The 15,773-nt window shown below is 36.8% G+C and overlaps 1 protein-coding gene across 3 annotated transcripts in view; it reads right to left on the reverse strand.

Annotated features, from left to right (window-relative positions):
• Nucleotides 1-15,773, reverse strand: part of lrp4 (low density lipoprotein receptor-related protein 4) — a 109,031-nt gene that overhangs the window by 49,246 nt on the left and 44,012 nt on the right. For all 3 annotated transcript variants that reach the window (XM_079866701.1, XM_079866700.1, XM_079866702.1), the window contains exons 3-8: nt 14,231-14,347; nt 10,002-10,115; nt 1,915-2,031; nt 1,163-1,291; nt 284-403; nt 80-205 (exon numbers count right to left, since the gene is read on the reverse strand). In XM_079866701.1, the coding sequence (XP_079722827.1) occupies nt 80-205; nt 284-403; nt 1,163-1,291; nt 1,915-2,031; nt 10,002-10,115; nt 14,231-14,347 (723 nt within the window). The remainder of the gene's footprint in view (nt 1-79; nt 206-283; nt 404-1,162; nt 1,292-1,914; nt 2,032-10,001; nt 10,116-14,230; nt 14,348-15,773) is intronic.

Consider the following 15,773-nt stretch of genomic DNA (forward strand, 5'->3'; position numbering starts at 1 on the left):
TAAGCGACCTCTAGCAGCAAAACTTACATACTGCGCCTTAAAGAGGTAAAAAGTATGTGTTGGCTTTTATATTCCTCACCTGTCTTTTCACAGCCTTCTTCATCACTGCCATCCGAACAGTCATTTTCTCCATCACAGCGCCATGATAACCGCACACATCGACCAGACATACAGCGAAACTGATCAGCCATGCACATCGATGTGCCTGACGGTGAGAAAGAGACATGTGACATATGTGAAATACACTCACACACACAAATATTACAATAAAACAGTTACTCACTGCAGTTCTTTTCATCTGATTGGTCGTCGCAATCGTATTCTCCGTCACACCTCCAGCCTGCATTTATACACATGCCACTGCTGCACATGAACTCTGCAGAACGGCAGGGTTGGTGGGAGGCTGCGTTCACACACACACAAACACCACACACACAACCAAATCAGACATACAACACTAAATCATCATAAATCATCCTAAAACACTACTCCCATAAAATTCTATTGAAACTTTTTTTTGTCATGTATTTAAATATAGGCCTATATGCAATTAGACATTTGTAATGAAGTTGTAATTTAGTAATTAATTGCGATTTAAAATATATTAAAATTAAATGTAATATCAGTTAAAATGGTTTAGTAACATACTAAAGCACATGCAAAGTACTTGATTCAAAATAAGTGTACTTCTTTAAAGCATAACAAAAGATTATAAACCAATGATTCAAAATTTACTTTGTAATAATGTCAAATGAAACGTTTTACTTTAAAGTACGAGTACTTACACATTAAGAAAATACTTAAGTACACTTTAGTGACCTTTTATTTCATTAATATTATATTACCTGCAAGTACAGTTTTTAAAAATAGAAAGATTTGAAGATTTGAAGTACACTACAAGTGCACATTCAGAAAAAAAATAGGGTTTTATAATAAGGGTTGTTTCATTAAAAATATTTTAGGTATATTTAAGTGCCTGAAAACATTCCATTCAGTTTGCACTTAAATGTATTATTACCCTAATAAGTATGCTAAAAAGTATTTCTTTTTCACAAGGGAAAATGTATAGAATTACTTCTAATGATTGTGAGTAGAGAGTGAAAAGAGGCATTTCAAACAAAAGGAAGTTATAGCAGAGTAAGAAAGAACAAATGATCCTCACAACAGTCAGACTCATCAGACCAGTCACCACAGTCGTCATCTCCATCACAGTGGTAGATGTCCAGAATGCAACGACCATAAGCACACTGAAACTCCTCAACACTGCATGTGGCTGTCATCACATCAGATGCTGGAGAGAGGAATTATGTAACATGAGTTACACACCCACACACATGCACCATGAAACAGTCCAACAAATCCCTCTGCACAGTTATTTGCAATAAATAAAAGAAAAACAAATATAACACAGAAAGAAACACAGTCTCAAGCAGCAATAATTGGGATCCAAGCATATAAAAAAGTACAGAAATGTACCACAATTTAGCAATTTTTGATCAATAATGGCAAATTTCCTGTGACCAACCTCAATTATGAGAATCTTCAAACCAAAAAAAAAAATTTTTTTTTTCCTTCTTTCTCAGGATTCTGCAGAGTCTATGTGTACCTGGTTTTGTGAAATTTGATTAAGTTCAAGTCTGAATATTTTTTGGCTGGCAACTGCAAAATTATACTTTTTGTCAAGAACTTTTCTACACTATACATGCAGAGTTTTGGATGGCCTACTACAGTGAGTAGAAAAATCTCAAATAATTAGAGAGATTTGACCTAAACATACATTTTCTCTACAGCTCCACCAATAAGGCATGGACAGAATGGATGGCATGGCATGGGATGGATTGGATGGAATGGGATAGGATGGGATGGATGTTCATTTGACACATAAGCACATTAAGAAACTCAGAATCAACTTACGGCAATTCTCTTCATCAGTTCCATCTTTGCAGTCGGTGTCTCCATCACAGTACCAGTGTTCTGCGATGCAACTTCCATCAGAGCAGCGGAACTCTTTATCAGAGCACTTCCTCTTATCTGGACACACATCCAAGTCATGCACAAAAAGGGTTTGAGATGTGCATATGGGACTGTACTACTATGAAGATTTCTCAGAGCCGAAATAAAAGCAAATGGAAATACAGCTGCAAGAACCAATTGTAAGAATAGGCACTCCCGTACCATATACATTGCAAAGTTATGAAGAATTTCTGGGCGGTAGCCATGTCTCTGGCCTTTGAGACAAATTTAGATGCTACAAAAAGGACCATTATTCATAGCTTTTGACAAATAAGGAGCTCATGAAATGTGTGACCCACCAGTTTCAGGGCTGTTGTACACATAGCGAGTATCTTGAGCGGGGAAAATGCGCATGGACAGCATATTTTTATTTTGGTGTCTATATTTAAAGTTATAGCATTCACATTGGGAGCATGAGCTATGGGATGTTGTGTCCTACACGCAGATACTTTTTTTGCCGTCTAGCTCACGCTGTACTCATGCTTTGGTGTTTCCTCCAAGTAGGCAAGGGAGGCAGTGCCTCCTCAATAAATTATGGCGTATTATTATAAGACTAATTAAGTAGTAAACAACCTAGCCACTTAGTTGTCAAAGCTTTTTGTCATGTCAGAATTAAACTTGAAAAGGCCTGAAAACATGATTATTGACACCTGACATGACAACATTGTTAATGATATGATTTCAGATAATAACCTAGATGTGGTGTGTTTGACAGAAACCTGGCTAAAACCAAACGATTACATTACTTTAAATGAGTCCACCCCACAAGATTACTGTTATAAACATGAACCTCATCTGAAACGCAAAGGGGGTGGTGTTGCTGTAATTTATAGTAATATTTTCAAAACCACTAAGAAATTAAGTTTTAAATATAATTCTTTTAAGTGTTAGTGCTTAATGTAAAAATATATAGTATAAATGATAAATCACGTTTGAGATTTGTGCTGGCTACTGTATACAGGCCACCAGGGCACCATACAGACTTTATCAAAGAATTTGCGGACTTTCTATCAGAATTAATATTGACTGCAGATAAAGTACTAATTGTTGGTGATTTTAATATACACATCGATAATGAAAAAGATGCATTGGGTTTGGCATTTAAAGACATTGTAAACTCTATTGGAGTTAGACAACACGTGTCATGACCTACTCGTTGTCGTAATCATACTCTAGATCTAATATCATCACATGGAATAGATGTTGATGCCGTTGAAATTCTGCAGCAGAGCGATGACATCTCAGATCATTATCTAGTCTCGTGTAAATTACATTTAGCCAAGGCTGCAAAGCCAACTCCGTGTTTCAAATATGTTAGACCTATCACTTCTGCCACTAAAGATTGCTTTATTAATAATCTTCCTGATCAGTTTCATCATCTCAGCATCCCAGATAGCTTAGAAGAACTCGATATTGCAACAGATACTTTTAACTCTCTCTTTTCCAGCACTTTAGACACATTTGCTCCTTTGCGCTTAAAGAAGATTAAAGAAAATAATCCAACGCCGTGGTACAACGAGCACACTCGGGCCCTTAAGAGAGCAGCCAGAAAAATGGAACGCAACTGGAAGAAAACAAAACTAGAGGTATTTCGCATTTCATGGAAAGAGAGCTCGATTGCTTACAGAGAGGCTTTAAAAGCTGCTAGATCTGCTTATTTTTCAACCCTATTAGAAGAAAATAAACATAATCCTAGGTATTTATTTGAAACAGTGGCTAAACTAACGAAAAAGAAAGCTTCAAACACAGAAGTTTCCAAGCAGCACAGCAGTAATGACTTTATGAACTTCTTCACTTATAAGATTGATAATATCAGGGACAAAATTATAACTATGCAACAGTCTACTACAGTATCGCATCAGGCAGTGCATAGTAGTGTCCCTGAGGAAAATTTTGATTCATTCGTTGCTATAGGAGAGGAAGAATTTACTAAACTCGTTAAATCATCTAAATCTACAACTTGTATGTTAGACCCTATACCGACTAAGCTACTGAAAGAGATGCTTCCAGAGGTCATAGATCCTCTTCTTAATATCATTAATTCGTCTTTGTCTCTAGGATACGTACCAAAAACCTTTAAGCTGGCTATGATTAAACCGCTTGTTAAAAAACCGCAACTTGATCCTACAGAATTAGTCAATTACAGGCCGATCTCGAATCTACCTTTTCTGTCAAAGATACTAGAAAAGGCAGTATCTTCACAACTGTGTTCCTTTCTTGAAAGAAATGATATCTGCGAGGATTTCCAGTCCGGATTTAGACCGTACCATAGTACCAAGACTGCTCTCGTTAGAGTCACAAATGATTTGCTCTTATCATCCGATCGTGGTTGTATCTCTCTATTAGAGTTACTCGATCTTAGTGCTGCATTTGACACCATTGACCACAACATTCTTTTAAAGGAGAACTTGGCAACTTTTTTAACTTAATAAAACTGTCTAGAATTCATTTGGATGGTTAAACAACCTGTTCTGGTGATATTGGTGACTTTCCCCGCTCCCCCCAGCGTTCCCAGGCGGAAAACCAACCTTGCAACTTGGGGACTACCGTCCCGGCAAGATAGAAATTGGAAGTCTCGTGAGAAGCGAGAAGCGAGAACGAGAACGAGCGCGAAACACGAATTGCTTTACGGCAATTCGACATAAACACACACGCATGTATGATGTATTACCAGATTACCCACCTCGGTAGACATAGCTCCACACGATACAGTTGGCTTGCTCCGATCAAAACAAACGCACATGAGCAGCGGTAGAGAGGGGGAGGAGGCCGCCGCAAGTGAGTTTTTTACGACCGTGTTGTGAAATATACGCCCCCCCACAGCTGTAGGGGGAGCTCGTGGGGAAAACATGCGACAACAAAAGGAAAAATCAGCGAAGAAGTGACTAGAGTTCGCTAGAGTTGCCGAGTTCTCCTTTAAATAGACTAGAAAACTATGCTGGCATTAGTAAAATTGCACTAGCATGGTTTAAATCGAACTTATCTGACCGTTATCAGTTTGTAGCAGTAAATGAAGAGATGTCTTATCGATCACAAGTTCAGTATGGCGTACCACAAGGCTCAGTACTAGGACCGCTGCTGTTCACTCTGTACATGCTACCATTAGGAGATATCATTAGGAAACATGGAATTAGCTTCCACTGTTATGCCGACGATACTCAGCTCTATATTTCTTCAAAACCTACCAAAACTTACCAATTCACTAAATTAACAGAATGCATAGCTGATATAAAAAATTGGATGACTCGTAATTTCCTACTTCTAAATTCTGAAAAAACAGAGATTCTAATTATTGGACAAAAAACTTCCTCACGTAATAACCTAGAATACTGTCTAACACTTGATGGCTGCTCTGTCAAGTCTTCGTCGTCGGTTAGGAACCTGGGTGTGCTCTTTGATACCAATCTTTCATTTGAAAGTCACGTGTCTAGTATCTGTAAAACCGCATTTTTCCATCTTAAAAAAATATCTAAATTACGCCATATGCTCTCATTGACAAATGCGGAACAATTAGTTCATGCTTTCATGACATCAAGGCTAGATTATTGTAATGCTCTACTGGGTGGTTGCCCTGCACGCTTAATAAACAAACTACAGCTAGTTCAAAACGCAGCAGCTCGAGTTCTTACCAGAACCAGGAAGTATGACCATATTAGCCCAGTTCTGTCAAAACTGCATTGGCTCCCTATTAAAGTCCCTGTAAATGCAATTCTAAAAAAAAAAAAATCTAAACGCATTATAAATGTTAGAAATGTATTGCTAAAACATATTATAAAGACTGTGAACTGTGAAGTACTGAATTGTGGAGTTAGACCGTTAAACAGATTTTCACCATTGCTGTGTTCCGGATTTTTGGGGCGGGGCTAAAACGGGGGCTCGATGACGCACTGGAGCCCCTGAGCTTCTGGACACGCCCCTACTTGATGACGCACTGGAGACCCTGAGGCTGCCCCCTCCCCTATCAGTTCGCTCAATCGCGAGTTACTGTCAGTATTATTTACTAGAGCCTACAGTTTGCTAGCTAGCTATGCCTTCGTCACGAAAATGCATGGATCCGATCACTTACAAAACAGATCGGTGTCCTTATTTAAATTTCCGAATAACGATCATATCAACAAGAGGTAGATTAATTTTGTGAAAAGCCACCTTTATGGAGAGCTGAGGATCACCACCAACACCCGCCTCTGTAGTGATCATTTTACACAGGATAGTTTTATAAACTTTCGTCGGAGACAACTGGAATTCACTGATAATCCGCTGTTACTGGTGAATGGGGCCGAACCGACTATCTCCCGCCTCGGCCTTCATCCTCCCGTCGCGTCAACAACTGGTGCCATCATCGGCAGTGCGTCTACGCTAATTTTAGTGTCTTTGTTTATCCCGAGGTTTTCCCGCAGCCTGCCGGATCCAGGCCGTATCCAGATCTGACGAAGGACCTTCGCCTGGACCCGATGTCAACGCAGTGCTGAAGTGCCAACTAGTCTCTCCCTATGGAGGATCCCTTTGCCACTCTACAGATAAAGCGTCGTCGGGAAAACTCAATTTGCGTATCTACCCCGAATTGATCAAATAAAATAAAATTCTGTATCAAAACTATAAGGAAACACCAGTACTTTGTTTAGGCTTGGTTTGTAGGGAATTACAAACCTGCGCACATATATTCAAACGCACTTAACTATAGAACCAATTCTTAATGCACATGTGAACGCCATCAGCGTTTCTCACAGGTTCGCGTTTAAAGTCTGTGTAGAGAGAATGGTGTCGTCTTAGCGGCCCCTAATTTAATAACAAATTATCGTTGCGACGGAAGCGAATCAATCAAAACTAACTTTAGCAGTAAAATAACTTTATTAAAGAACCGCTATAAAGCCAAAACAATCTTACCTTAAATTATACGTTTATCTCTGTAAAGCTGCTTTGAAACAATCTACATTGTTAAAAGCGCTATATAAATGAAGATGACTTGACTTGACATGATTGCAGTTATTGGGGTATATTTATACTTTATATTGCATGTTTTTTTTTATACCAGTAAAATGTGACAACATTAAGTGTAACTGGGAAATTAATTTACATTTGATTCATAAAAAAAAAACTGTGAGGACTTTGCCGCCTCATTTCATAACCCCACTGATGTTGTGTTTGTTTGCCATCCATATACACTACATGCAAATGACAATGTTCTCGATTACTCCCTCCTAAAACACTCTTTATAATTTGTGCCTGGTATTAAAGACAATGATTAGCGCAGTCTCACATAAATATATTGTTTTAGCAGAGCTGCAGCTCTGACATGCATACTGTAGTAGGAGTAGGACACATGACCAGTATGAGAAAACAACGTGACCATGCTTGCTTACGCCCCACTCACGGAGTGTGAAAAAATCTATCATGCTATTGAATATATTGAATATGTTGGGTTGAACATTTTGGACAAACTTATTAAAAATAAGTAAAAAGTCATGTTGCAGACCTTGAAGAGATGATTAGACAACCTTGTGTTGTAAAGTTCATCTGAATATTTTAATAGACTCACGACAAGAAAGCACAAGGTCTGAAGAGCTGTCATTGCTGCAAGGGGAGGAATCTTTAATGAACAGCGAGTCTGAAGAACACTGCATTTAATTAAAACAAAAAAAAGTCATTTATATATGAAACTTGTATGTTTTGTATTTAAATATATTTGTAATTACACATTTGTTATGGATGTGCAGTTTAGTACATTTAAAATATATTAACCTTCAATGTAATATCAAATAATACTACAGTTAAACATTATAAAGTACTTCACATGTGGTTCAGTAGTACAGTATGTTAGTCAACATCAATAAGTGTGCTTCTTTAAAGCACAACAAAAATATTAAAATAATAAATTAAAATGCACTTTAAAGTAAAACTTTTATTCAGACAGACATAGAGACCAACATTCATAGAGACCGACCGATCTATAGATAGACAGATAGAGACACTATTAAAAAGTGTTCTCTATTCAAGTAAATTGAAGTGGTCTTTTATTTCAGAACATATCAGCAAGTATGTCTTTTTTAAATATACTTTAAAGATTTGAAGTACACTACAGGTGCACATTCAATACAATTTAGTGCACTTAATTGAGATAGAAGAGCATAGTCTTCTCTTAAAGGAGAACTCCGGTCAATTTTAACATTGAGCTCATTTTTTTGTAAATTTGGAGTGCTGTCAGTACAGAGAACAACGACAAAAATCGGTGTTGCCTACACCGTGTTATCCTCTTTTTAAAATTTGCACCCTGTTGACTTCAGTGGGGCAAGTTTTAAACCTGCTTTTAGCCTCTTAACATCCTTGATGTGTCATTACAAGTGCCCAGCCATGTGAGTGATTCCTTCAGAGTGAACACGGGTGAATCTGACTGCAGTAGATGTGCAAGATATGAATAAAAATGATGTTATTTCAGCCAGCGCACATACCTGTATTTACATCCTGTTTTCGGTCGAAGTCCACAGTAGTCGATTGTCGAGTTCACGAGCATAGGTTTAGTACGTACGATCATGCACCCGACCTCGACAATCGACAATTGACCGGAGTTCTCCTTTAAGGGCACGTTTACACGACAACGATATGCTTAAAACGGAGAAGTTTTTTCTTTTGAGTTTTCCGCGTACAGACGACACCATTGTCAAAACGATGCCCATTCACACGGATCCGGGAAAACGAATAAAAACACTGTATTCTGCTGCCAGGCCATTAGATGGCGATGAAACACTATAGATTGAACATGTATGTGCATGACGTCATCGTCTTCAGAGATTCGCGTTTTTGTTGTTTACACAGAGACCGTTTTCAAAAACGTGCACTTTGAAACCCGCTTTCAAAACTTTGCATTCTCAGGGACCACCTTTGTCGTGTAAGTGAACGGCCCAAACGCATAAAAATTTTTACGTTTTTAGTTGAAAATGGTGTTGTGTAATCAGCCCCTAAGTCTCAGGAAATTATTTATTGATGGAATAAACTTTGAAATGGTCTGTTCTGTTCTCTTCTGTCCCTTTTGCTCTATATTGCTCGTTCCTGTCCCCTGGCAGGTAAGCGATTAAGACCAGCTGGCCCCAATTACAATCAAGGACGACCTGTCTGTAGTGTTTGGTGAATAGGAGGAACGCATTAATGCCTGACACACACCACACAACTCTCCGGAGCATGTCTTTCTCCTACACCATATGTTAACTACCAACTTGTTGCTAAACTTATCTCTTTCCCCTCCATTGATGGAAATTTCCATCATTTATTAGACACCGCTTCCCCGCCATTGACGGGCATTTCCGGCTTTCCGTATTTTCACCGTATTACACATTTTCCTTTAAGAGTACAGAATCTCCAGATCAAAAGACATGTGAAGAAGAAGCAGAAACAAGCATGCATATGTAAAAAACACAATCATCAACATTAAACAGCATATAAATCAAAACTGCCTAATGTTACAGAATGAAATGGACGAGGGGACAAGCATTTCCGTCTATGTTTTGATTATTGTTCTGAATCCGATCTGGGTGTAGTCTTTGACAAAAAACATTTTTTCAGCGTTTTGCTCAAAATGTTGCTTTTTTATGAAACTTACCCACATTCAAGTGTTGATAAAAGAACGCACAGATAAAGTTTAAAAGCAGAGGGTGTGTTCTTTCGTTTGATATATTGCATGTTCAGATATTCATACAACCTGAAAATTGTGACGTACTACGTCCATGTTGTTACGGTCACCTGACCTACCAGCGTCAATTGCATCACTTCACTGCCATTTATAAATCCCCTCCAGTGGCCTTATGGGATAGACTTTCAGAATCTCACAGGAAGTGGTAAGTCATCCAGGTACTTTTTGTTTACTTTTTATTTTATGTATTTGGACATACTACTCTGGGGGTGCTGTTTTTCTGCATACTATGCACTAGGGAAGTATTCAATTTAGGATGCAGCGCAACTTTTACAAATCATCCAGAAAGAAGTATAAAGGAACTCACCACACTGCTCGTCACTGTTGTCTCCACAGTCATTGTCTCCATCACAGTACCACAGGCTGCGAATACAGTATCCATTCTGACAATGGAACTCATCTTCCTCACATTCTCGTGGTGCTGCTCAAAAACAAAAACCATACGAGACAGATGTTAAATAAATGTCAGCAATGGGTTCACGTAGATCAAAAATATGAACTGTTTTCCACAAAACAAAGTCATTTTGTTCAGTTTAAGTAGGGCACTATGATTTCCGCAAGGTGGAAAACGTGGACTGAATCGCAGAAATTCAGAATCGCAGAATTCTTTTTTTTGTGAATATCACACATTTATTAAGGAGTATCACATTTTCCATGTTTCAATTTTAACAGTAAAGCTCTTATGGAGCACTGTTTGCCAAAAAAAAAAAAAAAAAAAAAAATCAATAAATAAAAAGGATTAAAATGTTACATTTTCATTTAATTGCATTTTAAAATATTTAATTAAATATTTCTTAGGGCCACATTATTGTAAATGTTAATATGTTATAATGTTATTTTTAATTAACTCAATTGGCTATATATGTTTTTTTATATATTACAATTGTATTAAATAATCAATTTCAAAAGGCCCTAAAAATTTCTTTTTTGTTCGCATTTTAATAAATTATTGTTAAAGTTTCATGATGACTTTAACTAGACATACTTTTGATAACTAAAATTAAATTTAACCATTAAAACCAGGCCAATCCAGAACAATTCTAATAGGAAAAAATAAATGATTTCATAGGGCCCTTTATTAACTATTAAACTTGTGCTCCTCGGTGCTACAGAAAAATATAGCAACACTCTGCAGCTACACAATCCAGTGCACTGGTGGCGCTCACATCATTTTATTGACACAGCAGCATTAAAATGTGATGCTGCTTGTATTTACACCACCCACCGCGCCAGACAGATCGACACCAGACACAAGTGTATTTCTGCACCGCTGCACTTTTTCTCGCCATACAAAACAAAACACAATATCAAACTGCATCAAAGTGTGGGGGGGAAAGTCTGATTGAAATACATTTCCCCCCCACTCCCCGTTTAAAACATGTTTCACATTACAGTATTTTATCTTGATGTAAAATTTTTCATGTTTATTACTGAACCTTTTTATTATATTGCCCTGACAGTCTGTAGCAAAAACATACAAAAGGTCTTAATTGCACAAAACTGCTTTTCTTCAACGTGAATCAAAATACACAGCAGTCTTAAAGCAGTCTTTGTTCCATTTTTATTATATGCCACTAATTCACAGAGAACGATCACATCATGCCATTTAAATGATAATATAAAACAAAAGGACAGACAGAAGCCGAGAGAGAGATACTGAATGTAAGAGATAAGGCAGACATAGAGCAGTGTGGTGGAAAAGACTCTCACTGTACAAAGCATATCAATGAAAAATTCATGGAGAGCTTATGGCAGACAGACCCCCCATCATGAGAAGAGCCTCAAGAGTACAGCGCTGAGAAATATGGGTCAGATGCAAAGATGCTTCTGTTTTTCTCTCTCTGCCTCACACTCACAGATAGACATACTATTCCTTTATACACACATACATACACGCATACATACAGCTGCTGCTTGAACTGAGGTGTCAAAAGATTGTCAAAACGCCATTTATTGTTTGACTTTCGTGATAAAATGGAAATAATTTGAAAGCTGAGACTTTGTTTCTTATCAGAAGTAACAACACTCTTATTATTGGGTGGGAGGTGCGCTACAAATAATGTGTGGTGAAGGGAAAAACAGTGGACCTGGCAACCCACATCATTTGGGCTGCATTTACAACCCAAGTCTTAATGCACAGATCCGATTCTCTGGCCCGCCTGTTTACACTCACTTTAGACAGGTGGGTCTCCGAAATCTGTGTTTACATTAATTCCCCGCTCAATATGATTTTCGGTGATCGTTTTACTGTCTACATGGTACACCCTGGTTTTTAATGGCTGTGCTATTAAAATGATTTATATCATTCATGTTGGGTGGTCATGATTATTTTCCAGCATGGACAAGATAACAGCTGTCATGAATGTTTTGCAGCGCAAAATCTGATGGAACAGATATATAGTCCGGAAATAATTTCCGTTTATCTACAGCTCAGATCTAGAATTCTGAAGTCAAATAAAGTAGCCCTGTAATATTTTTTTTTATGAATTTGAATGAATTAACCAGAGAGAGACAGCGAGCGAGAGAGATAGAGAGAGTGCCCACACGTACGCGAGTAAGATACCCAATAATGAAGCTTGTTGCTTTAATTGCAGCGAAGTTATCCCCTCATTGCTGAGAAATATAATGTAGCTTTCAGTAGTGAAGCCGTTTTATTTATAAAAGTCACGGGCAGCTCCTGAATGAAAACCAGCTCCTGAATATTTCTGTGTTCGCACAATTTATTTTCTTTACAAAGATAAATATAAAGTTCCCACCTCAACAAAAAGGCACGTCTGCCTCATAATACAACATTAAAAAGCTATCTTTGTGAATAAACGTGTCGTCCTCGCCTTGTAGTGGCTTGGAATTCAAAGGGGAATGGGATTTAGACGGAGGTCGGATGTCCAGATATCGGATATGTATCTGATTTAAAACCACATTTGGAAGTGGTTCAGATCGTATAAGAAAAAAATCGGATCTCGTGCAGATTTTTGTGTTTACACGTGTGCAACAAATTCCGATCTGTATCAGATGTGAGTAAAAGATCTGATTTTTTGTTTCAGTGTAAACGCAGCCTTATGATATAGGGAAAAAAAAAAAAAATCACACTGGTTTCCCCGCTCGCAGCAACTTTCATTTTTATCACAGATATTTTGCGCCAATTTCCCAGAATGTGACGCTTTTGTTCTCTTGAACACGTGGGATGGAAACGCTGCTTTAGTTGCAAATGTTGTATGCTATATTCCAATTTTGTGCACAAGTTAAATTCCCAAATTTGAATGGAAACGTAATTGTGACCATCTTTGAACTTCAAAAGGAAACAAAAGGTCTCATAAAATAATTATAGTATAATTATTTTATGATAGTTCTGCTGCTCTCATGCACTCATGAATGAACACAGGAGGGGACATGCTGAGGTCAAGATCACTAAATAATAAATGTCCTTTCAGTTTGTTTCTCACCAAAATCATGTGCTTTCAGAACACTAGAATATACAGCATGAGGTCTAAATCATTATTTTTCCAAACGTTCTCTTTTTGTGCCCCACAGAAGAAAGAAGATCGAAACGTTTTGAATTGAATTGAATTGAACGTGTCTATGATTAAATGACTGAATAAAATACCCGGTAAAATATTTATTTTAACGTTTTCTTGTTCTTGTTCATTGGAAGTAATACAGGGCTAAGAGAAGCTTTGTGACAAACACTCTTAAACCTCCGATGCTCCTGATTTATGGGTCATACTCCTGGTTAAAAGTGGACAAACACCTCAAAAGTAGCCCTTTCCCGCCAGTAAAAATATATAAAAGTAATATTTTTGGTTCGATTCTTTTTTTATATATATTTTGAGTGAATTTAATGGCACTAAGTAATAATAATGCAATAATTATCATAAATTTGTTTCCACAGTTTGTACAATATAATTAATCCATAAAAAATATATATATTTTAATATGATTATTTTTCAATTAACGCCTTCATTGCTGTGTGCTATTTTGAATTGAAGATTGTAATGCCAAACTTTGTTTTATTATTTTCCATTAATTTCTCCGGAGGTCATTTTTAACCGAGAGGAGTATAGTTTTCTTTTTTTATGACCATTTAACCTTTTTGAATTATGTCCACAATTTTTGTGAGTGTGTGTTCACATAGCAAGTGCAACAAAAGTCACCAAGTGTCATACATACCATTCCAATGAAATAAAATATTTTTGTAAAAAATGTAAATGTAAAATGATTTGGTCAAAATTTAAGCATGCCGTTTTAAATGAATAAAATATACTTGAACTGTTTAAAAATGTAAAACGTAGAATTGCAGTTCAGCACAGCATCACTGCATCAGTTTTGTGGAAAGAACAAACACCACCACCAAACAATAAATGTTTTATCTTTAAACTAATATATATATATATATATATATATATATATATATATATATATATATATATATATATATATATATATATATATATATATATATATATATATATATATATATATATATATATATATATATATATATATATATATATATAAAAAAGGGATAAATTTACTCACGACAGTCTTGTTCATCGGAGTCATCCTCACAGTCATTGTCTCCATCACATAACCATGAGCGTCGGATGCATTTTCCATTGTCGCAGTGAAAGTCTAGTGGCGAGCACGTGGGCAAAACTGAAGGAATGAGATCAAATTAAGAACAATTAAAAAAGGCAAAAACATATTTCAACTTCTGACATTTTGAATGATAAATAATTCTAAATTATGAAAATATTAATATTACTAGCTATAATCGTTGTTAATTGATGAATGTATAATACATTCGTTCATGACATCTGTTCTCGAGTCAACAACTCACTGATTCAAATGATTCGGTCAAAGCGAGTCTCCAGTTAACAGTTCACTGAATTCATATGTCTGACACAAAATGAGCCAAAAACGGGAGATCCTTGGAGCTTGAGAGCGTGTGCAACTGATGATGGTGCGGTTATTAATGCAGAATTTTAGGATTAATTCTAGTAAATGTCAGTTTGCTTGTGAAATAAATCTCCTGTAAAAGGGCGAGCTGCTAAACCCATTGTATGAAATGCTTGAATGTGGTTATGTCCACATTTGGGGGTTTAAGTAAAAAATAAACGTATTAAAATAACGCAAATTAATGCCCAAGCATCTTCCATGCAGTTTCAAATGATGTAAAACTAGTATGTTTGCTTAGCATTCTTCTTAAAATGGTGAGACGTCTGTTTTGTACTGTATGTTTATATTTGTCAACACATTTTTCCCCCTCATTTTAAATACTATATGGCATATTTTGTTATTTTTACTTGTTTGCACACTTGAATGAGCAGTAATTATCAGCAGATGTCAGCACATGTCAAGTTTTGGTAGTAAAATAAAACGTTTTCTTACTTGCAGATCAATAGATATTAATAATCTTCCTTATTGACTAGTGCTGGCTACTTGACCTTTCATAATTCATAATGATGTCAGACTTTTACTTTTTACTTTTACTCAAGTACTTGAATTGTGTTCCACTGGTAAAAATGCAGAACATTTTCTGTGATGGGTAGGTTTATGGGATAGAATATACAGTTTGTACAGTATAAAAAAATCATTGTCCATGGAAAGTCCCATAAAACATGGAAATCCAACATGTTTACGTGTGTGTGTGTGTGTGTGTGTGTGTGTGTGTGTGTGTGTGTGTGTGTGTGTGTGTGTGTGTACACACACGGTACACAAAGAGTATACACTCCAGGGCAAAAAAATAAAAATGGGGAAAAAAGGGCCAAGCCAAAAATGGCACAATATTTAGTGGTCTTTCAATGGTCTTAACCATTTCAATCACAAATCACTGGCCAGGAAATTAGCAAGAAGCTAAAGTAGCTAAAGTAACTTAGCACGGAATAGCCTTCCTCAACTTGCAGACAGCTTTTTACTGGTAGATGTTAATGGCTTCAAAGAGTTTGAGTATTTGAAAAATGTCTCCCAGTTCGTTTGAGTTTTATATGAGACCACTATAGTGTTCAAATCTGGACTTTGACCAAGGCCAAAACATGAGCCTTATGGACTTGTTCTCAAGCCGCCACTTGGTTGTATTTGC

The sequence above is a fragment of the Squalius cephalus genome, assembly GCF_949319135.1.
Source record: "Squalius cephalus genome assembly, chromosome: 3".
Lineage (NCBI taxonomy): Eukaryota > Metazoa > Chordata > Actinopteri > Cypriniformes > Leuciscidae > Squalius > Squalius cephalus.